We start from the raw sequence: 21,996 nt of genomic DNA, 5'->3' as shown, positions 1-21,996 counted from the left end.
TGTCAGAATCCAGGGGCAGAAAGAACCGAGGCCTCCTCTACTGCACTCACCTGGAGGCTGCCTGCGGGCTCGGGTTGCTAAGTGCACTGTTCATTTACCAGCACTTTTTATCCTGAATCTTAACCAGCCAAGGCTGTGGTCCCCGTTCCCGACAAGGACGGGGGTGGGGTGGAATTAATTAAGCCTAGAGGAGGAGACTCTAAAGGGGTGGAGCTAAGGTCAAAGAAAGGGGAACCCTTTAAATAAGGGGCCCACACTGGCTGCCCAGGAGTGTGCAGGACCAGCCAGCGGGAAGCAGGGCTGCTGCGCTGCCCGTCCACTGCCTTCACTGTCAGTCTACAGGAAGACACCTGAGCCCTTCGGGAGATGATGGAGCCGGAGGAGTACAGAGAGAGAGGTGAGCGAGGGGCATCTCTGGCGCCTTCCCCATGCCATTCCTGTGCACACGGCTGCTCACCAGTGGCCTTGAGATTTTGGGGTGACATTTGACTGGAGCATTAAAGTTTGTATCCTTAGGATTTTTGTTAGAAAGGGAGGCGGGGTCAGCATCTCTTTCGTTCTCCTTTTCCGCTCCCCACTGTCATAAATGCCTGTACTCCTGTGACATGCTCCCCACCCTCCCCACAAGGAGAGAATTTGGATCCTTGACCCATTGAATGGGACATAAAGGATTATTCATATTCTAGAATCGCTAAATGTCTCCCTGAGTACTCTGTAGTCACTGCAAAAGCTTTTCTTTCTTAGCATCCATTTCTCTATACGTGAATCTGGGTATAGTGTTCTCTCATGGAGTCAGTCATTCCATAAGTATTTAGTAAGGGCCTGCTTGCATCCAGCCTGTCTGATGATTGAAACCCTGTTTGCCAGTGTGACTCTCTTCAGAGAAGTAGGTAGTGACTTCAAAGAGAATCTTGAATATCTTTAGCTCTATATATGCATGCTCATTCGTCTTCACTACAAGGTTGCATTGCCTGAAATTCCCATGCTGTAAGGGATGGTCCTGTGTTATTAGAGTCCAGGCCCCCCGCCCCCACCCCCTGCACAGCTGTGGCTTATTCACTGCTTTCCAAAGCCAATCCTAGCTGAGAGCAGGGTCCTGTGAGTGGTGCACACACACGTGTGCGAGGGAGAGGCGCTGGGCCATGGGAGGGCTGGAGGGGAACAGAGAGAAGACAGCAGGGTACAGAAATCTTTCTCCCCAGTTTTGTCTGGAGCTGGTTCCATTTGTAAGAACTTTGAGCAGATGCGGAGGGAGGAAGCTGGGTTTCTTAGCCATATATATTTTTTTATATATATGTATATATAATTTTTTTGCAGGGAGATAGGAATAACACTAAGGAAGGAAGGAAGGGTTATTGATATTAAGATGGGCAGGCAGACACACATAGAAAGGAGAAAAACAATGAGAAAGAGAGAGAGAGGGGAAAACAGAGAGAGGAGAGGGGAACAGAGAAGAGAATCCAAGAGAACAAGAAGCAAACAACAGACTGGGGCCTTCTCATGTGGCTATGAAAGAGAAGGAAGAATAAATAACTTGCAGTGACTTTAGAGTATTTGGCGTTGGCTCATCCACTGGGTACACTTTTCTGAGCACCTGAGCCACGTTGTAAGCACGGAGCTGTTGGTGGAGGCAGTGGGGAGCGAGACAATGCCACCTCTCACTGAGACTTCCTGCTGGTACAGGGTTTCTGTCAGGTCCATGGTTGTGCTCTTGGGAGTCCACGAGCCCCAGAAAGTACGCACAAACTCCTATGTGTGTGTGCGTGTAACTTACAGAGAATTGGGCACGGATACTTGCCAGCCATGCTTATCAAGAATATGAGATGTATGGGGCAAAAACATTATTTGATACGAAGAGCTACAGTTTCTAGCAAAACCTGTAAGCTAGTGAATTAACAGTCTTTATATTTCTAAGAAGAAAAGAGAGGTGGGAGAAAAGAAATAGACTGAGGTTAAATGGAGGGGGAAGAAAAACAAATGCTTCGCTTGGGATGAGTCCGGTGCGCTGCAGGTTTCTCCCTTGTTCCTGTGCGTACTCCCTCCCTCTCCTGCTTTTCTGTTGTGACTCTGAAGATGAGATCAGACTGGGGAATCAGGTACTCCCTCCCCTTGGCCTGCAACCCTCGTCCTTCTTCACCAAGCCCCTTGGCCTCGACCCGAGAGGGACAGGTGCAAATGCCTGGCCCCGGGCAGGGACCGTGAGCCTGATTTCTCTACCTGCCTTCTAGGGAGAGAGATGGTGGATTACATCTGCCAGTACCTGAGCACGGTGCGGGAGAGGCGGGTGACCCCAGACGTGCGGCCAGGCTACCTGCGAGCCCAGCTTCCCGAGAGTGCTCCCGAGGAGCCCGACAGCTGGGACAGCATCTTTGGGGACATCGAGCGGATCATCATGCCTGGGGTGAGACACGGTGACCGCAAGGCTGATTCTGGATTTCGGGGAACAAGAGGGCTAGGGTGGGGGTGGCTTGGAGAAGGACCTGCCTGCTGTCATCCTGGGATGACAATGCATTCTTTGGCCACTTGGCTGCCAACATCTCAGCCTATCTTCTGGGCACACAGAAGGCCTGGGCTTGAACAGGAAGTGGGTTTCTGATGCCAGGGCTGGCCTACAGTGTCCGGCAGGGCCCTGGGGGAAGGGCAGGAGGCGAGGGACAACTGTGGCTGGTGGGACAACAGAGGGAGGCTTGCAGATGGAGCCTGGGCCCCATCGGGCAGAGCCAGGGGCTCTCCCACACAGCGTGAGACCACGCTGCAGGGAAGGGAGGGAACAGAGAGCACAGCTCTGGTTGTCAGCTGGGACCCCAGGAAGCAGCCCCGCCTTTCTCCCTGAGATGGGAACTGGGTCCTTTTCTATCTGAGGGAGGCCTGGTGATGGAGCTGCTTTGCCAGTGGCAAGAAGGGCTGATCCCTCTGGAGGACGGAGGGTGCACCTGCTACAGTAGCTCATGCCGGGCCGGGCGGGGTGGGGGGTGGGGATGTGCAGGGCTGGAGCTGCTGCGACTCCCCCGTGGCCACCAGCAGTAAGGGCTCCCTGCCGTGTTCCAGGCACCGCAGCAGCCACACCTCAGGCCAGCTCGCTTAACTCTCACAGCAACCCTGGGTTACAGATGAGGAAAACAAGGCTCAGTGGTTTGTGGTCTTGTACTCGGCAGATCCCGGAGTTTAGTCCTGTCCTACTTTGCAGGCTCTGCTCTTTCTCCTACCCTCTGTCCCCTCTCTGGTGAGTGACCGAGCGTGTGTGTTACTCGGCCCTTGCTGCTTGCCGATTCTCCGGAGACCAGAGCTGGTAGGAGGGAATGGTTTGTCTCAAGAAGCCGGCATTCTTGGGGAAAGAGGGATGTCTGGATCCAAAATGTGCTCTTTCCCTCCCAACAAGCCAGCAAAAAGGATTTTTAAAGGAAGAGGCGGCTGCAGGTTGGGGTTAGAAAAACAAGTTCAGTCGATTAATAATGAAGCCGACTTTTAGGGTTTGTTGATGAGGGTCTGAGTGGCAGCGCCGCAACCACGGGGCTCAGCTGTTCGCAGTTGGTGGCGGCGTGCTTTCTCCTTGCAAGCCGTCGCCTTTCAGCAGGCTCCTGAAACTCCTGTGCAAATATTATTACTCATTAATCACAGGTAATCTGCAACACCAGCAGCTGTAGCCGGCCCTTGTCAGCCAACACAGGAAAAGGAAAAGGATGACACCTTCATTACGGTTAAACAGGCTGCTCCCCAACCCGCACCACCCCGCAGCAGCGCCCCTGGCACCCAGGCTGTCTCCTCACTCTCTCTGCTTGAGCCATCTGTTTCTTGAGGCTCATCACCACACTGACTTGAGATCAACCCCCCAAGAACACTTCCCCAGGGCGGAAACATGCCCGAGGGCAGAGGTCAGGAAGCCTCAAAGACAGGAAGCGAGGACAAGTGGGTTGGCAGCCAAACCCTCCTCTCTGCCTCCATTCCGCCGGTTTCACAAACATCTTTTGCAGAGGTCAGTAGCAGGACCGCTTTACCGAGGAGGCCAGCTCCCGATAAGAGCATCTCCTGGCTTCCATTCTGTAACAGACACTTGGCTGAGGGTTTAGCTGCAATCCGGGAGAGCGAGCTCCCCATGGAGATGCCGTGAGATTGATTTGATTGCAAGGAATTCCACAGTTGCCAGGGGTGTCTTCTGGGAGGTTCAGTGCTGGACCAAGGTCTGACTGTTTTTGATAAGGGGCCCTGGGGTTTATCTTATCTTATGTATCTTACTAGACCGGATAATTGTCCTCTTGATAGGGCCAGAGGTGGAAGCCCTCCTCTGGGGTTTCCAAAATACTGTCACTAAGCAGGGTGATAATGAGGGCCCCATCTTCCATCTCATATCACAGGCTGCAGCAGCCTCTGCGGGCCAGCCGGAAGGCAGTTGGCCTTGGCCTTTTCATTTTGGTCATTTATTTGAAAGTTGGAGTGGGTGGGGGCGGTGGAGAGGGACAGACCTCTCCCCTTTAATTCCAACCCTGGTTATAAAAGTCTGAGTGACTTTCCTGGATGGAGAAGGGCAGGCCCGGGGGAGGCAGGGCACCTTTCGGCTTAGGTGTTTGGTCCTGGAGTCAGCTTTGGGCTTCTGTCTTGGTGCTGTCATCCGTCCCTACGAGGGGACCACAAGGAAGCTGCCTCTCTGCCAGCCCCAGTTCTTGGCTGTACCACAGGGCTACTGGTGGAACTTAAGGCGTAGGATGCTGTGGGAACTAAATAAGATACTGGTGGAAAGTGGAAGATATTGTTACTGGCCATGCCTTCTGCTTGGTGGAAATCGAAGGAAGATTTATTTATTTATTTGAAAGCTAGAGTTAGAGAGAGAGAGAGAGAGAGAGAGATCTTTCATCTGTTGGTTCACTCCCCGAATGGCCACAATGCCAGTACTGGGCCAGGCCCAAACCAGGAGCTTCTTCCGGGCCTCCCACCTGAGTGCAGGGGCCCAAGGACTTGAGCCATTCTCTGCTGCTTTCCCAGGTGCATTAGCAGGGAGCTGGATCAGAAGTGGAGCAGCTGGGACTTGAACCGGCATCCATATGGGATGCCGGCATGACAGGTGGTGACTTAATCAGCTGTGCCACAATGCCAATCCCAATATGTGATTATTATTGACGTGGGTCTTCACAGTTTACAAACTTCTTGCTCAGACCACTCACCCACCCGCCAGCCTGGTGAGATAGGACTTACCATGTGATGAGAAAGTGGGGTGGAGAGGGGCAGGGGAGGATCTTCATTTTATGCAGTCTGAAGTGTGTACACATTTTGAGGCTCTCTTTAGGATAAAAGAAAATTAAGAACGGACCTTGAAAGGGATCCAAACAAATGTGGGACCTTGGTGTTTAAGTTCATTGGTTTCACAGTAGATCTACAAGGCCACACATCTGTCTGGGGCAGAGGAAGGACTGGGCCCTGTGCCTTTGGACTTAAATCTTATGCTCCTTCTGTACACACACTGTCCAGGACGCGGTTCCTCCACTTGAAAGACTGAGCCGCTGTGCGCACCCTGAATGGCAGCACGATGCTCTAGCAGGTTATGCCGTGAGCTCCAGGATGAAGCATCTGGAAACTTGGTCACTTTCTCAGAGTTAGCAGGCCGCGTCTTTGTGGGGGAGCGCCTTCTGGTCAGGAGCCGCAGCATTACCCAAGGACATGAGTGCAGAAACGAACGGGGCAGGCCAGCAGAGCAGTGAGATGAAGGTGATTAGATAATGAGGCGAGCCGCTGGGGATGCTTCCGCGCCCTCTTGGGGGACCCTCCGTCCACCCAGCTCCTCCTCACCTCCACTTTGTGGGCCCAGGGGTTAGCCTGGAGGTGGACCTCCTGGGCTGGCTTCCTCTGTCCTGGATCCACTCCCACTGGGAAGCTAAGAACAGCTTTGATTCCATTCACTGGCCCTTCTAGCTACTGCATGCCCAGAGATCTCAGGGCCCTTCAGCAGAAGATGCTTGGCCATAAAATGCAGCCCTGGGAAGACTTAAGTTAAAAATAATAAAACAAAAGATGCTTCTGTGTAAGAAACGGGAAGAGACCAGCCACCTGCTCTTCTGGAGCTCATGGTGTCCCCTTCCTGTCTTGGGGGCTGAGGACAGGAGGGGTATGTGAACCCTGCCCAGAGCCCTGCAGCCTCAGTGAAATCGGGAAAGACCCCCTAAATTTTTACACTAAAATGTGGCCCCTTAAAGTTCCCTGGAAATGCTATCCGGGGTGCCACATGTACTACCGGAATTTGGGGGTGCCATATGATTTTACCACGGGCTTATTACTAAATCCCCGATATTAATAAGCCCGAGAGGGTTCTTGCCTAATATTTAGAGAAGAATTCTAAATACTGGCACAGATAAACGAGGCAGCATGATATGTTTTAAGCTTTTATTTAGTGAGAAAGATGCATAGGAGAGTGAGAGCTTTATTTAGGAGGTAAATAGGGGTTCATACCGAGCACCAGGAACCAGCCACGTGTAAGAGCATCTAGGCCAGGAAGCCTAGAGCACATGGCCCGAAGGCCATGCACCCTGGAGGCGCAGGGCTACAGCAAGCCCCTTCCTAGAAAGAGGCCACCGTGTGGCCTGGCCTTTAACCCACTTCCAAAGGGGAGTGGTTAATTAACCTGATTGGCTGGTGGGCACCCCGGTGTGGCCAGGTAGGGGAATGAGGCCACACAGGGGCGTGGCAAAGGCGTGGTCTTCCAGTTCACAAATCTGCTCAATTTTAACCTGCATGCCTGCCTACTTTATCAGGACCACAGTGCTTCCCGTTGTGCGCACTCCCCTCTGGTCTGTGTGCAAAGGCTCCATCGAGGAGCTATGAGAATGAGTCTTGTGGTGGCAAGAACCCCAGTAAACGAGGCTCACTTTCATGGGGTTGGGTCGCTTTTCTGTCTCTTGTAAAATTGTCAGCCCATCTCCAGAGTGGCTTTTCCTTGCCAGGGAAGGTCTCTGAGGGGGGAAGCCTCCTGGTGCCAACCCTCTGTGTGCTCTGCCTCTAGGTGGTGCACTGGCAGAGCCCGCATATGCATGCCTACTACCCAGCCCTCACCTCCTGGCCATCCCTGCTGGGAGACATGCTGGCTGATGCCATCAACTGCTTGGGATTCACCTGGGTGAGTAGCACAGCTGGAACTACTGGCAGTGGGAGCATAGCAGGGAGAAGCCTTTTTTAGTCTTGGCTTCTGACCTGGGTTCTAAGATATATTTTAATAATGGCGATATTCTTTGAACTTAGACTTTATATATAAGTGATCTCGTCTAATCTTTTAACCTTTGGGAATCAGGAGGATTGGCCCCATTGAGGCTTCAGTAGCTTAGCTCCTCGGGAGCGAGAGCACACAACTCGCAGAGACACAGTGGAGACTGGGCCCGAGAGCTGGTCGTGGCTGCAGTCTGTGACTCTGATGACCGTTGGGTCACAGCTTCCCCTGTGCTCTTGCCCTTGACAAGTTACAGATATGCCTGAAGACTTCCCTGAAGCACGACTCAGCTTTACATCGTGCAAAAGCCTCCTAGAACATCTTTCTGGTTTTTTTTTTTTTTTTTTTGTGACAGGCAGAGTGGACAGTGAGAGAGAGAGACAGAGAGAAAGGTCTTCCTTTTTGCCATTGGTTCACCCTCCAATGGCCGCCGCGGCTGGCGCACTGCACTGATCCGATGGCAGGAGCCAGGTGCTTTTCCTGGTCTCCCATGGGGTGCAGGGCCCAAGCACTTGGGCCATCCTCCACTGCACTCCCTGGCCACAGCAGAGAGCTGGCCTGGAAGAGGGGCAACTGGGACAGAATCCAGTGCCCTGACCGGGACTAGAACCTGGTGTGCCGGTGCCGCATGGTGGAGGATTAGCCTAGTGAGCTGCGGCGCCGGCCTACATCTTTCTGTTTTCAGCCTGAACTCCCCTAGGGTGTGTTGGGAGGGTGTGTAGCGGGCTGTTACTATCATTTTCAGGAAACGGTTCTAAAACAAGCCCCTGGGTTTGAGAGTGCTTCTCAGCTGAGACCATTAGGGACTCGGGGAATCCAATTCAACCAATCACTTCAAGTCTCCATGGAGACTTGGAGAATCCGCCTCATTGAGAGCAACGTGAATCCAAGGCCCCACATTCTGTTTCCTTTTTAGTGTGGGAGAGGGGCACAGCACTTGACATTGAACCCCTTCTCCAGGGAGGGTCCCACTGGCACTGTCAGGGCCCAGTGAGGGCCAGGGCAGAGACAGATGCTTTTCTGGGGCTGGCAGGGGCATCTCAGTGCCTGGGGCCATGCACACGAAGTTCCTTTCCCTCTTTCAGGCTTCCAGCCCTGCCTGCACGGAGCTGGAGATGAATGTCATGGACTGGCTGGCGAAAATGCTGGGGCTCCCAGATCACTTCCTGCACCACCACCCGGGCAGCAAGGGCGGAGGCGTCTTGCAGGTGCTTTCACTGGCAGAGCTCTGCCTAGCCTAGGGGCTAAGTAGTGAAAGAAATGCCACCCCCTTGTCTGGCAGTCTTGTTCTCCGTGGAGTTTCTATCGTGTCTCCCACAGTCATCGTCATCTCCCCCATCACTTCCATGACTGGCATCACCATTGTCATAGCTTCCACTCGGCCGCAGCCATTGCTTGTGCCTCACGCCCACTGCTGCCACCACCTTCACCACCCTTCCTCCTTGTTTTTGAAAGAGATGGGGAAGTTCAGACGTCATCACGTTTCCAGGATTACTGATGCAGGTGGTTTAGCTGATAATCTGCCTCTGCTCATTGGTCCCGTCTTATACTTCATGTTAAGTAAGGAAAAGACAAGGCAAGGAGAGCTGTTGTTTCCCTCCCATTTAGGTCTAGGAGATCCTTGGCAGTGAAAGAAAGTAACAACAACAAGAGATTAATCTTATCCTCTGACCCTATCTTTTGGATGTCTTATTTATCAAGTGATGATTCTTCAAATGTTTTTCTCCCCAAAAATAATGCCACAGAGTGGAGCTTTCAGGTGCCTCCCACTGACCAAGTGCATTGCTGGGTGCTTCTGCACCTATAAATCCTGGCATTCTTGAGAGGCTCCGTTCTGAGAACTCTGAGAATCCCAAATTCTCAAATGCCATTGTAATGCTCATTTTCCTGGTTTTATTATTTATTATTACAGAGATCATGATAGTTTCCTGGAGAATGGATTTGAGGACTAAATGAATGTAAATATTCATTTAAAATAGCTCCACTGCTCTGAGATGAGGTCTGACAAGTTGGCTGGGCCTATTTGCTTGTTAAGTGACTCCCTGTCTCCTTGCAGCAAGATTAAATCTGAACTTCACAAGAAAAACGAATTGCTGCATGTTGTGGATTTTCAGAGTTATTGGCAAATAGTTACAACTTCAGTTATTATGTCTGAAAGAAGATACTCAAGGTCAACTGTATAAAATCTTGCTGTTGATCCGGAGCTGGAGCCAAGTATTGACCCCAGATTCTCTGATGTGCAACGCTGGTGTCTTAACTGCTAGGCCAAAAGCCGGCACCATCATCCCCATGTTTTGAGATAAGAGAACCGAAGCTCAGCAGATAAGTAGAAGAAAGAGAATTCAAACCCAGGCCTGTCTAAATATAAACTATTCACCCCGTGAACCTGAGTTAGTCTCATAACCTCTGTGAACATCACTCTTCTCCTCTGTGGCAGCACAAGAATCAGAGATGGTATGAGCAGCAAGTGGATGACAGAAAATATATCAGACACTGTGAATTGTGATATAGACAAAAGGTATTAATATTTTTAAGATTTATTTACTTGAAAGGCAGTTACATAGGAGGAAGGAGACACACACACACACACACACACAGAGAATCTTCCATCTGTTGGTTCACTTTCCTGCAATGGCCAGGGGTGGGCCAGGCCCCGGCCAGGAGCTTGGAACTCCATTGGGGTCTCCCACATGGGTGGCAGAGGTCCAAGTACTTGAGCTGTGTTCCACTGCCTTCCCAGGTGCATTAGCATGGAGCTAGATTGGAAGTGGAGTAGCTGCGACTTGAACCAGCACTCATATAGGATGTTGGCCTCACAAGCAGCCACTTAACCCACTGCTCCACAATGTCTGTCACATTATTATTATTGCTATTTTATGCTGGTTTCCTTGTTCTGGGGTAATTTCCATCCACAAGCTATCTATTTGGATCTGGTCCTCCCTATGACAGTATTTGCCAGACTTTTAGCAGGATTCTGTCAGCTTTAGGTCACCTGAAGTTTTTAAGAAACAAGGACTCCCAAGACTGAGTGAATGAAAGCTGAGAAACCCATGAGGATTCCTGTGAGGTAGCTGAGGGGCCCCTAAGATTCCCACGGTCATGGCCAGAGCAAAATCCCACCCAACTCTTGTTTGGGTAATTTATATTTCCATCCCAGGATGCAGTTAAAGGGGGTACCTTCCATTTTACAGATGGAAAAGAGTTTTGGGAAGTGGGCATTGTGACACATCAGGTTAAGCCACTGTTTGGGATGCCCTTGTCCCATCTGAGGGGCCTTCTCACTTCTGCTTCTGATCCAGTTTCCTTCTAATGCTCTAGGAGGCAGCAGACAATAGTTCAAGTACTTGGGTCCCTGACACCCATGTGAGAGATTTGGATGGAGCTCCTGGCTCCTGGTTTTAGCCCCAACTGTTGCAGGCATTTAAGGAATAAACCAACAGATGGAAAATCTCACTTTATCTGTGTCTGTCCTCATTCTGTCACTCTGCTCTTTGCCACATCTACTGCAAGAATGAAGCCCATTCATAGCAATGAGACTGAGGCCATTCCAGGAAATGTCAACTTCAGTCGGAAGGGGTGCACAGTTACTGTGAGGGCTCCAGAGGAGCCCTGTAGAGAGCTTCAATCACATGAGTGTAGAACTCAGTTTCATTGGAAAGAAAAAGAAGAGGCTCCAGGTTGACAGATGGTGAGGAACGAGAAGGCAACTGGTGTTGCCTGTAGTCATGGAGAGAACATGATGGAGAGCGTCTCCCTGGGCTCTGTTACCCGGTGAGGTTTGTCTAGCTCCCTTCCCCATCCACCTGCTTATTCAGGAGAATGGGTCTCTGGTTGACATCTAAAGTTTCTTGGGTGAAAAGTACATCCAACGCGTTTGGATGGGGCCAGGCATTCTTTGTTCAACAGCTCAAGCCTAGAAAGAGGAATTAATCCTTAAGGAAAATAACTTTGGACTTACTTCAAATTCAGCTGCTAATTCAACAGGCAGAAATAGTCAAAAACCAGGATATCAGAGAGATTTTGGATCTGCATGTCTCTGAAAAAGGAATCGTTCAGCAGGCTGATGAGTAAGATCTGAGGATTGTCTGACTACCGAAACAAAAACCTGGATTTTAAGTGTTTGGTGATACTTTAATAATGTAATAAAATATCCATTTGTGTGCCACCACCCGTCTCCCCTCTCCCCCCCTAAAAAAAAAAGAAAAGAAAAGAAAGTCTCCTGGAGGGGCGCTATTAGCCCAAGGCCTCAACCATTGAGAGCAAAACCGAGGCCAAAGTGAGCAGTCTCTCGCAGAGCCGGGACTTGCTCCGGGAGATCGCTGTGGACTCAGACTCCCTTTCCCCACCTAAGAGACAGAGTTCTTCCTTTTCAGTAAGTTTTGTCTGGGAAACTCATATCTCTGGTGCGTGCAAGTTCCTTTGGTGTCTGTGGCCTCTCCGACAGATGTTGGTTCCTAGGAGCCACCTGGCTGCAGAATGCAGAACAGCGTTGTGAGTCGGGGGCAGGGAAGCTCCTCAGTCAGGAGCCGTGTGCTTCTTTGTGAATAGCTCTCACCCACACGTGCACACGGCGCAGCTCTGAAAGCTGGGGGAAATCTGGTGGGAGAACACAGAGAGAGGCTGCCCCTGGTAACCCTCCTTCCGCCACAGAGCACAGTCAGCGAATCCACTTTGATCGCGTTGCTGGCAGCAAGGAAGAACAAAATCCTGGAGATGCAAGCGTCTGAGCCTGATGCCGATGAGTCCTCCCTGAATGCCCGACTCGTGGCCTATGCCTCTGACCAGGTGAGTTCCCAGGCACGGGACAGCCTCCGGGCGGTGGTTCAGCCGCTTATCTTCTGGGTATGAACCCCAGGTCCCTGAGGTTCAAGGCAGCTCAGGCCTGCGAGGTTGTCTCCAGGAGCTGTAGGGGAGGCCCAGCTTCAAACATTGTATTCGATTCCCTTAGTCTGAAGTTCTGGAAGCTTGTGGGGAGTGCTCAGACTAGGGTAAGTCTTTGCCAACAGGTTCCCATGGCTCTTTTAGGCTCACTCCTCAGTGGAGAAGGCTGGTTTAATTTCCCTTGTGAAGATGAAATTTCTGCCTGTGGATGACAATTTCTCACTCCGCGGGGAAGCTCTTCAGAGAGCCATCGAGGAAGACAAGCGGCGGGGCCTGGTGCCTGTCTTTGTAAGTCGCAATGTGTTCCTACACTTACAGTCGTAGAGCTGGGAGGGCAGGAAGGAATGTTGGCAGAGTTCAGGTAAGTAACGTGATTGCAAACAGACGCAGGCAGAAAGGTCCCCGAATGCCAAGGTGCTTTTTTTTTTTTTTTTAAAGATTTATTTATTGAGAGGTAGAGTTACAAAGAGAGAGAGAGAGAGAGACAGAAAAGTCTTCCATTTGCTGGTTCACTCCCCAAACGGCCACAATGGCTGGAGCTGGGCTGATCCAAAACCAGGAGCCAGGAGATTCTTCTGGGTCTCCCACACAGGTGCAGGGGCCCAAGCACTTGGGCCATCCTCCACTGCTTTCCCAGGCCATAGCAGAGAGCTGGATCAGAAGAGGAGCAACTGGGACTTGAACTGGTGCCCATATGGGATGCCCTCTCTGGAGGTGGAGGCCTAGCCTACTATGCCACAGTGCTGGCCCCCTGAATACAAAGTTTTGCAAGTTATGAGTTGCGATTCATTGGTGTGCTATGAAATAAATTTTGTGGGTCATAACCAGCTTTATAAAAATGGAGGATATCAGAGTTCATGCAAAGAGCCAGAGTAGGTACTATTTTGTGATGATTTTATTTCAAAAACACATGCATATGTGGACTAGATTGCTCTGTAAAACATGTTTCTTACTGTAGGTCATGTAAAGCACAGTGTGAAATACACTGTGTTCTTGTGGAATGGGAGGGGTGGATAGTGTCTATCGTGGGATCCTTTTCCAGCCCAGCGGGTCAGGTGAGCCCACCCTGCACCCTGACCTTGCCTTTGTTTCCTTCCAGGTCTGTGCAACACTAGGGACCACTGGGGTCTGTGCATTTGACTGCCTCTCAGAGCTGGGCCCCATCTGTAAGTGACTGTCCTTTCGGGCTGGGAAGACAAGCAATATATTAGGTGCATCCCAGGGCAAGAGCCTGAAACCAGCTCTGTGGGATTATCCTGACCCCTTATGACCAATTGGGAAATGTGGGAAGAGCCAGCAGAGGTCACCAGGGCCCCTTCTGAGCTGCCCAGGTCATGGCTTCCCCAGCGGTGTGACAGGGGCTCACACACAGCTCATGTCCTGCCCTTGGAGGCAACAGTGGGAGAGCCCCAAGTTTTCTCACCCTCTCCCTAGGATGTCAAAATCTACTGAAGCAGGCTGCATCCCAAACACGGGGTGAGGGAGTCACGGTGAAATAGTTTGTATTCTGCTTCAGAAAAGGGGTAGGGTAGGGGAAATCGTGGGAGAGACAAAGGCAGAAAAGACACCCACATGGATCTGTTTAATCCCCAAGTAAGAAACCCACAGGGAAAGAGAGACCTCTTCTCTCTCATCCTTATTTTAGATGCACTAACACTGCGCCCTGGGCCATTGGCAAGTTTGTTTCTGGGCCAGGATATTCTGGTTTGAGGTCAAGGGCATGTCAGACCACTGCCCAGACCAGGGTGAGCCGCGTAGATGCCTCATTAGCCCCACTTCTCCACGCTCACACTCTCTCTTCCCATCTCCGTCCCCTCAAAGGCTCCTTTAGCGAAGCTCAGTTGTTCTTCTTGCCACCTATCACTCGGCATAGGTGCCGGCAACTCCTCTCCTAATGCCCCTCCCAGGTGCCAGCGAGGGGCTGTGGCTCCACATCGATGCTGCTTATGCGGGCACTGCCTTCCTGTGCCCTGAGTTCCGGGGCTTCCTGAAGGGCGTCGAGTTGGCTGACTCCTTCACCTTTAATCCTTCCAAGTGGATGATGGTGCACTTCGACTGCACTGGCTTCTGGTGAGTGTGGCCGCCCAGCTTGGGGCATGTGGGAAAGCCTTGTTTTCTCCAGGGAGACCTTGGCCAAATAACTCCCCTTGGGAAACCCACAGGGTCAAGGACAAGTATAAGCTGCAGCAGACCTTCAGCGTGAACCCTGTCTACCTCAGGCATGCCAACTCGGGTGCGGCCACCGACTTCATGGTGAGTAGCCAGGAGTGGGCAGCCTGGTGGCCTCTGCGGTGGGGACTGCCCATATCTGACCCCCAGAGTGTTTTGTGTATCGGATCCCTTCAGAAGGGAGCACACTATGACCTCCTCTCATAATACTGCCACTGTGTGCCCTTAGTTTTAAGTTGTGCCTGGGGATATTGCACAAGACTTGGACTACTTGGTTGCAGATTACTTAACATAATACCTGTGTGGCAAATGCTCAAGATAGGATAGGTATAATATTCCTAAAAGCTCTTCTTTTAAGCTGCCTAGATTTGCTATAGCAAAGTAGTTAAACACGTAGACACTAAAGCTAGCTGGTGTATGTTTGACTCCTGCCTCTTCATTTACCAACTCATGTGCTCTTGGGCAGATGGCTTATGTGCTTTGTCTAGATTTTCTCATCTGTCAAATGAGGATGATAATGATGATTCTGGCTTCTTAGGCTTACGTGAGGATTGAATGAGTTAATACTCTGAAGCTCTGAGCAAAGTCCTATACCTATGAGTCATTCTTTGTGAAGAGCCAGTTTTGTCTTATTGCCTTGGACAACTGAACTGTCTTGCCCTTTTAGTTTTAAAATTAGTAGTGCCTTCATCATTTGGATACATTGGTTATTTTTCTTTGGTTCAGTTCACATTTTCTTGAGATTTTTGAAGCATTTTTTTTAAAAAGATTTATATATTTACTTGAAAGGCAGTGACAGAGGGAGAGAGAGAGAGAGAGCAAGAGAGAGAGAGAGAGCGTGAGTGAGCAAAGGAGAGACATGAAGAGAGAGATCTATCTGCTGGTTTACTCCCCAAATGGCTGGAATGGCCAGAGCTGGGCTAGGTTGACACCAGGAGCCTGGAACTCTGTTCGGGTGTCTCACATGGGTGTCAGGTACCCAGGTACTTGGACCATCTTCTGCTGCCTTCCCAGGCACATTAGCAGGGAACTGGATTGGAAGCAGAGCAGCTGAGACTCGAACCAGTGCTCTGATATGCGATGCTGGTGTCAAAAGCAGTGGCTTAATCCACTGTGCCAAGTTAACCCCTTTTGAAGCTTTTTTGATTGGAATTTCAGGCAGTAAGCTTGCAGTGTGGAAGAAGTAAATGAAGAAAAAAGAATAGGATTCTCTCATCCCTACTTCCCTTCTTGTGGGCTTTCACAAATTTTAAAATGCAAAAACAAATTCCCTAGCAGCCCAAGGGGAGGATATCTTTGGGGAAAAGGCGAGGTTCCTATCCTGAGTGTGAAAAGCCCATGCTCCTAGGTGTCCCTGGATCATCGTAACTTAGGGCACTGTCTTTATCCGTGTCCAGTTCGGATTTCACATTACTTTTGTTGTTCATTTGCCGCAGCATCTCAAGATCTTGCTAGGGTTCATTTGCATCAGTGTGGAGATTCTCCAGGGCCCACTCTCTTCTAGATAACTTATACGAACATTGAATTAAACTTTCCCAAGCACTGGGCTGGGAAACTTGATGTTTCTACTTCTACATCCAGAAGGTGCTGTTTTCTGTGTCTCCTCCCTCTATCTCTAACCCGATGGGTTGACTGTGCAACTTGTTCAAGTCCATGGAGAAACCCCAGGAAAGCTGAAGCTGTTCTCTGTGCTGTGGTCCTGGGAGTCCTCGCAGCTGCTCGGATCCATGCCTGAGCTGCTCTTCTTCACCAAGGTGGCAGCAACTTTCAAAAGAAGCTCAGCTTTGCTTTGAGATGAGGCAGATAGAGGGCAGCTCCCCAAGAAAGAAGATGTGCGAGCCTGGTCCCTGGGACCTGAAAACCAGGGCTAGATTTCCTGCCACCAGGGAAGCTCCCGTCTCCCCCATGGCACAGAGGGCACCAGCAGATGGGGCGGCGTCTTGCCCTTGGAAGGGGTTATCTGCTCAACTCTGAAATTACAGAGGGGGTCGGGGAATGCCTCTAGTTAAAGGAAAGCCGTGTCGGTCTTTGTAAGTCCGAGTTTCCCAATCCAACAGAAAATGTTGGCTAGAACCACCCTGCTGTGTTGACTTGGGCTGGTTTTGAAACAGTGGCAAGAGGGGAGCAATTGGGAATAGGACGATTGTGAAGAAATCAAAATTAAACCGTCTCTGCCTCTCCTTGTAGATACGCTGTGGAATATTTGGCTATAACCACCTGGAAACCACACCGTATTTCAAGATAACTCCTATCATCCTTTCATTATTCTCTCAGAGTGGAGCAGATTTCTCCCTTACGGGGATTTTGTCCCATATCTGGGTTCTGGTGCCCTCTGCTGGCAAAACTGAAGTCCTCAAGCTGGTCCTTGGCAGGACAGGGAAACCAGTCTTTGGAAAACAGTCATTGTTCTCTTATGTGGCAGAAACTTTGTCTGTTGACAAAGGGGTGATGTCCCAGCTGTGCCTAGCTCATGACATTGGGGCGAAGGATGAAGATGAGGACATTGTGAGGATTTGGCAATCGTGTGGATGGGACAGATATTTATTTTTAGTAGAAATTGCGGTAGGAGATTTCTGACACCTGAGGTCACTAACAACCACGTTGCTCATTAGGGTAACTGCAGATCTTTTTCAAACCCTTTGTGCTGTTTCCAGATCTGTGAAATCAATCAGTTTAAAATTGAGTCAGATGTCTTCAGATCTGTGGTGATGACAGCTTTGAACCTAAGCATTTATTTATTTGAAAAGGAGAGAGAGAGAGAGAGACACTTACACAGAGATCTTTCATCCACTGCTTCACTCCTCAAAGGCCTACAGAGCCAGGGCTGGGCCAGGCCAAAGCTAAGAGCTGGGAACTCAGTCCAGGTCTCCCGTGTGGGTAGCAGGGACCCAAGTACTTGAAGCGTCACCTGCTGCTTCCAAGCGTGTGCATTAGCAGGAAGTTTGAATCGGAAGCAGAGCTGAGACTGGATTCCAGGGACTCTAGTATGGGATTTGTTGTCCTAGGCAGCGTTTTAACTGCTACACAAAACTCCTGCTTCTACCGTTTTGAACTTAAACTCTATTGAATTTGATCACCAGGATAAATGAGTGACTTTTACTCTAATAGAGGCAGAGATTCAGGTACTCTTTTAAAGTCTAAAATCTAGAGTGATGCTTTGATGTCATAGGAACCTCACAGGCAAAACTCAGGACAAGGCAGTGAATTTAAATAGGAATTGTGTTGGTTCTAGACAGAAATATTTGTAGCACCATATTTAATAATCTAAATGGGCAATACTTACTGACAACAGCTCTTTGTACCTGCTGCCTTTGCATCACTTGCCTGGGAGGTGCTGTTTGTTCTCTGTCTTAGGAATGAGCCAGGGAGGTAGCGCTGCCCAAGGTCACAGCTAGGACATAGCAGAGCTGGAGGAGAAACCCAGGTCTGTAGGCTCCAGCATCTGGACTCTTAACCACTGTGCATTTAAGGAGGAATAGAAATAAAACTTTGTTTTGTGCTATTCAGGGAACTTAGGCTCTTTTGGAGAGAAACCGAATTTCCATGTCTTGAATTTCTTGGCTAAGATGGAATATTTAAAACAGTGTTTAGAGCAAGTGGTTCAGGGTCAAGGTCTATTGGCCACTTTCGTCAGACGTTTGGTTGCAAAATGGAGCAGCCCTTTGGGTAACGTGCCTTGGCTTGCTGCTTAGCAACAGCTTCAGGAGTCATGGTGACAGGGGCCGTCCCCAGAGGGGGTGGCAGGCAGCGGAGAATGCTCAGGAGCACCTGGGGGAGTGTGGCATCCTTGTTGCTAACCGTGGGCCCCGTGTTCCTCTGTTTCTAGCACTGGCAGATCCCCCTGAGCCGCCGGTTTCGCTCTATTAAACTCTGGTTCGTGATTCGGTCCTTCGGGGTGAAGAATCTTCAAGCACATGTCAGACATGTATGTAGCATGCACGCTGTGGGGCTGAGCGTTATTTTCTCATGAGGAGGGAGACTGGTCTCTGCTTTGCACACCTGCCCAGGGGATGAGTGGTGTCTGGCTCAGGTGTCTGGGTTTGGGGGCCTTCTGGGACTTGATTATTCAGGGTGGCTGCTCTTTGTTAGCTAGTGGGAGGCTGAGCACAACATGTCCCCAAGGCCTGCCTGTGTCTGTGTTCCCTGCTGAGCAATGAAGAGCGATGGCCTGAGAGCTTGGCTTGCAGAGAGGAAGAGAAAGCAAATCAAAGGATAGTGTGTATGGCCAGGAGAGGATCAGGTCTGTCTTTTAGAATTCCCATGACTGTCATGTCTGGCTGAAACTTTTAGTCACCATTATGGTCATTCTTGAAACATGGCTCTCCTGGCTTGGACAGAAGGCCTACCAAGTCTGGAGCAGCATTGTGTCAACAGGTTATTTACTGAAGGCCATTTGTAAACAAATAGTAGAATTCATTTCAATGCAGTTCAATAACTACAAAATTAATTGTGCTAGGGAAGGCGACACAGGGGTAAGTGAGATGAGACCATCTGCCACATTTTTCATGGAAGCTGTGGGACTTAAGAAAAAGCTATGCATGGGTTTAAAAAATTTGCAACAAAATGTATCTGTAATTCTATTTTAATTTAAAAAAACTACTTAGGAAGGAGACAGAGGGAGAGCACTCCCATCTGCCCATCTGGTTCACTCTTCAAATGCCTGCAATAGCTGGGGCTAGGCCAGGTCAAAGCTGGCAGCTGAGAATTAATCTGGGTTTTCTGTATGGGCAGCAAGAAAGCAACTACTTGAGCCATCGTCCTGCCTCCTTGGGTGTACATTAGCAGGAAGCTGGAATTAAGAGGAGGGCCAGGGCTTGAGTCAGGCACTCTGATATAGGATGTGGCATCCCAACAGATGTCTTAACCGCTAAACTAAACACTTGCCCCTAATTCCATTGTCCCATGAACATTTTTTTTTAAAAGAAAGAACCCTTTATTCTTTTTTTTAAAAGATTTATTTATTTATTTGAAAGGCAGAGTTACAGAGAGGCAGAGGCAGAGAGAGAGAGAGAGAGAGAGAGAGAGAGAGAGAGGTCTTCCATCTGCTGGTTCACTCCCTAAATGGCCGCAATGACCTGAGCTGCACCAATCCGAAGCCAGGAGCCAGGAGCTTCTTCAGGGTCTCCCACATGGGTGCAGGAGCTCAAAGACTTGGGCCATCCTCCGTTGCTTTCCCAGGCCATAGCAGAGCTGGATTGGAAGTAGAGCAGCCGGGACTCGAACACCGCAGGCAGAGAATTAACCTACTGCACCACGGTGCTGGCCCCTCTAATGATAATATGTTGTCATTATCATCACCATTATCATCATTTCCTATCACATGTAACAAGGATTGGTTCCATAAGCAGCCATCCAGTGAGGATTCTTAGCCTTGTGGCCCATAGTGTCTCTGTGGTGAGTGCGCCACTCTGTCATTGTAGCACACAACCCACCATTGGACAACATGTACACAAACGGGCACAGCTCATGACAAAAATGAGCAGTGGGCCGTGTTAGAAGCATGGGCTGCTCTTTGCCTGGCTGGGACCTAGAGTGGCTCAGTTGTACCTGCCTGAGAATGAAGAGCTGGGGCTGGGCTTTGGGCCCCCCTGGCCCCCCTTGGCCAGTCAGGAAGCTGGGAATCCAGGATGCTGGGCCTGGGGAGGAGTTGGAAGAGAGCCCTGACATGCCAAGTCCTCTACAGGTCTCTGATGTGTGAGGGAGTAGGGAGCCACTGGAGATTTTCCAGCTTAGAATCTGAGCAAAATCTGGGGCTGGCGCCGTGGCTCACTTGGTTAATCCTCCGCCTGCAGTGCCGGCATCCCATATGGGCGCCGGTTCTAGTCCCGGTTGCTCCTCTTCCAGTCCAGCTCTCTGCTATGGCCCAGGAGAGCAGTGGAGGATGGCCCAAGTGCTTGGGCCCTGCATCCCATGGGAGACCAGGAGAAGCACCTGGCTCCTGGCTTTGGATTGGTGCGGTGCACCAGCCACAGCGGCCATTAGGGGAGTGACCCAACGGAAGGAAGACCTTTCTCTCTGTCTCTCTCTCACACTAACTCTGTCAAAAAAATTTTAAAAAAAATTAAAAATAATCTGAGCAAAATCAAGTGGAGAAGATAAGCAGGAGCTGCTCAGGGCTCTGCGGTACCGAGATGTGAGTGGTTTCAGAGTACACAGTGGCGCGAATGCTTACACGTATCTAGTCCCTTGCTCGAGGATTAATCTCAGTTCTCTCTCTACTTACAATTCCAGGGTACTGAAATGGCTAAGTATTTTGAGTCTCTGGTCAGGAATGACCCTTTGTTTGAAATTCCTGCCAAGAGGCACCTTGGCCTGGTGGTTTTCCGTCTGAAGGTAAGGCCTGTTCCCAACCCCGGGGCTGGTGGCTGTGGAGTCTCCTGGAGACCTGGGCTCCAGCGGGTGCCTGTGGGCCTGTGATGCAGACCTCACGTCTCTTTGTCCTTCGGACAGGGTCCTAACTGCCTCACAGAAAGCCTGCTAAAGGAAATAGCCAGAGCTGGCCAGCTCTTCCTCATCCCTGCCACCATCCTGGACAAGCTGATCATCCGCTTCACCGTGACGTCCCAGTTCACCACCAGGGAAGACATCCTGAGGGACTGGCACCTCATTCGCGACGCTGCCACGCTCATCTTGAGTCAGCACTGCACTTCCCAGCCCAGCCCCCAGGTCAGGAACCTCATGCCTCGAAGCCGAGAGCCCGGAGCCCTGGGCAGCGGGATGCCCCTTCCGCCTGCGCCCGCGGCGGGAGACGACTCAGCCCCGGCCAGGAAGATCATCAAGCAGCCTCAGCGTGTGGGAGCTAGAGCCACCAGAAGCGAAGACAGCTGCCACGTTGAAGCTTTGCAGGATCCGCTCGACGACTTCTCGGAGGAGGCCCCGGATGTCAGCAAGCACAGGCTGTCCTCTTTCCTGTTCAGGTACTTGTCCGTGCAGCATAAGAGGAAGACCGTGCGCTCGCTCAGCTGCCACAGCGTGCCCGTGTGTGCTCAGAAGCCGCTGGCCACAGACGGCTCTGCGAGGAGCGGGGGCTCCTCCAGGGTCAGAATCTTTTCCAGGTTTCCAGAAGAGATGCTGCTGCTGAAGAAGAGTGCCTTCAAAAAACTCATCAAGTTCTACAGCGTCCCCAGCTTTCCCGAGTGCAGCTCTCAGTGTGGCCTCCAGCTGCCCTGCTGCCCCCTGCAGGCCATGGTGTAGACACGGAGGTCCTTGGCCAGAGCTTGAGATCATGCTTCGGGGTGGGGGGGTCTGTGACCCCCTCAGAATTGTATGCGAGTTTGTGTGCTTATGTCTGTGTGCATTTTCCTTGGGAGCAAGTCTGTAATTTGTATCCGATTCTCCGAGGGGTTCCTGACCCCAAAAGCATATAAATGGAGAGTGTAGGCCAGCGTGATCTAGAAGGTTCCAGTAGCTCATCAAAAAGAAAGGCTGAGGGTAGCATATTGACAGGCAGCTTCTGTGGCTCAGCTTGTGACATGGAATTAACATAGAAATAAATTGTATTTGTGTCTGAAACAAAACCTGTCCCGTGTGACTCATTGACACTGAAACGTTGATAAATTAACCAGGGCGTGTCCTGGAGCCTGAACACAGACACCATCAAGATTCTGTTCTTCAGGGATGCTCAAGATCTGAATGTAACCACGGGAAAGTGGGTTTGCCCTTGGTAATGAAGAAGGCAGGCAGCTTGTATTTGTAAGTATGGTGATGAGCCAGGCACCGTGGCTTACTGTTCAAAAACGAGGACACGGAGGCCCCAGGTG

General features: G+C 50.6%; 1 protein-coding gene across 1 annotated transcript; it reads left to right on the top strand.

The window, feature by feature from the left end:
* Nucleotides 1–228: 228 nt before the first annotated feature.
* On the top strand, nucleotides 229–21,753 carry HDC (histidine decarboxylase). The gene is made up of 12 exons (XM_002717805.6): nucleotides 229–397; nucleotides 2,229–2,401; nucleotides 6,986–7,099; nucleotides 8,272–8,394; nucleotides 11,837–11,971; nucleotides 12,212–12,355; nucleotides 13,167–13,233; nucleotides 13,975–14,137; nucleotides 14,230–14,320; nucleotides 18,063–18,161; nucleotides 20,468–20,569; nucleotides 20,687–21,753. The coding sequence occupies exons 1-12, from the start codon at nucleotides 367–369 to the stop codon at nucleotides 21,428–21,430; spliced, it is 1,986 nt and encodes a 661-aa protein (XP_002717851.3). The 5' UTR covers nucleotides 229–366; the 3' UTR covers nucleotides 21,431–21,753.
* Nucleotides 21,754–21,996: the final 243 nt, after the last annotated feature.

This window comes from Oryctolagus cuniculus, chromosome 12 (assembly GCF_051225735.1).
Source record: "Oryctolagus cuniculus isolate XC-2025 breed Fujian yellow rabbit chromosome 12, ASM5122573v1, whole genome shotgun sequence".
In the NCBI taxonomy this organism is placed as follows: Eukaryota; Metazoa; Chordata; class Mammalia; order Lagomorpha; family Leporidae; genus Oryctolagus; species Oryctolagus cuniculus.
This window is presented reverse-complemented; position numbering and strand designations above follow the sequence as displayed.

Excerpts from the sequence above, each read along its gene's own strand:
- HDC (XM_002717805.6), top strand. The coding sequence starts at position 367 with ATGATGGAGCCGGAGGAGTACAGAGAGAGAG. Across the intron at positions 14,138-14,229 it reads TTCGACTGCACTGGCTTCTG|GGTCAAGGACAAGTATAAGC; the intron begins GTGAGTGTGGCC and ends GGAAACCCACAG. Across the intron at positions 14,321-18,062 it reads GTGCGGCCACCGACTTCATG|CACTGGCAGATCCCCCTGAG; the intron begins GTGAGTAGCCAG and ends CTCTGTTTCTAG.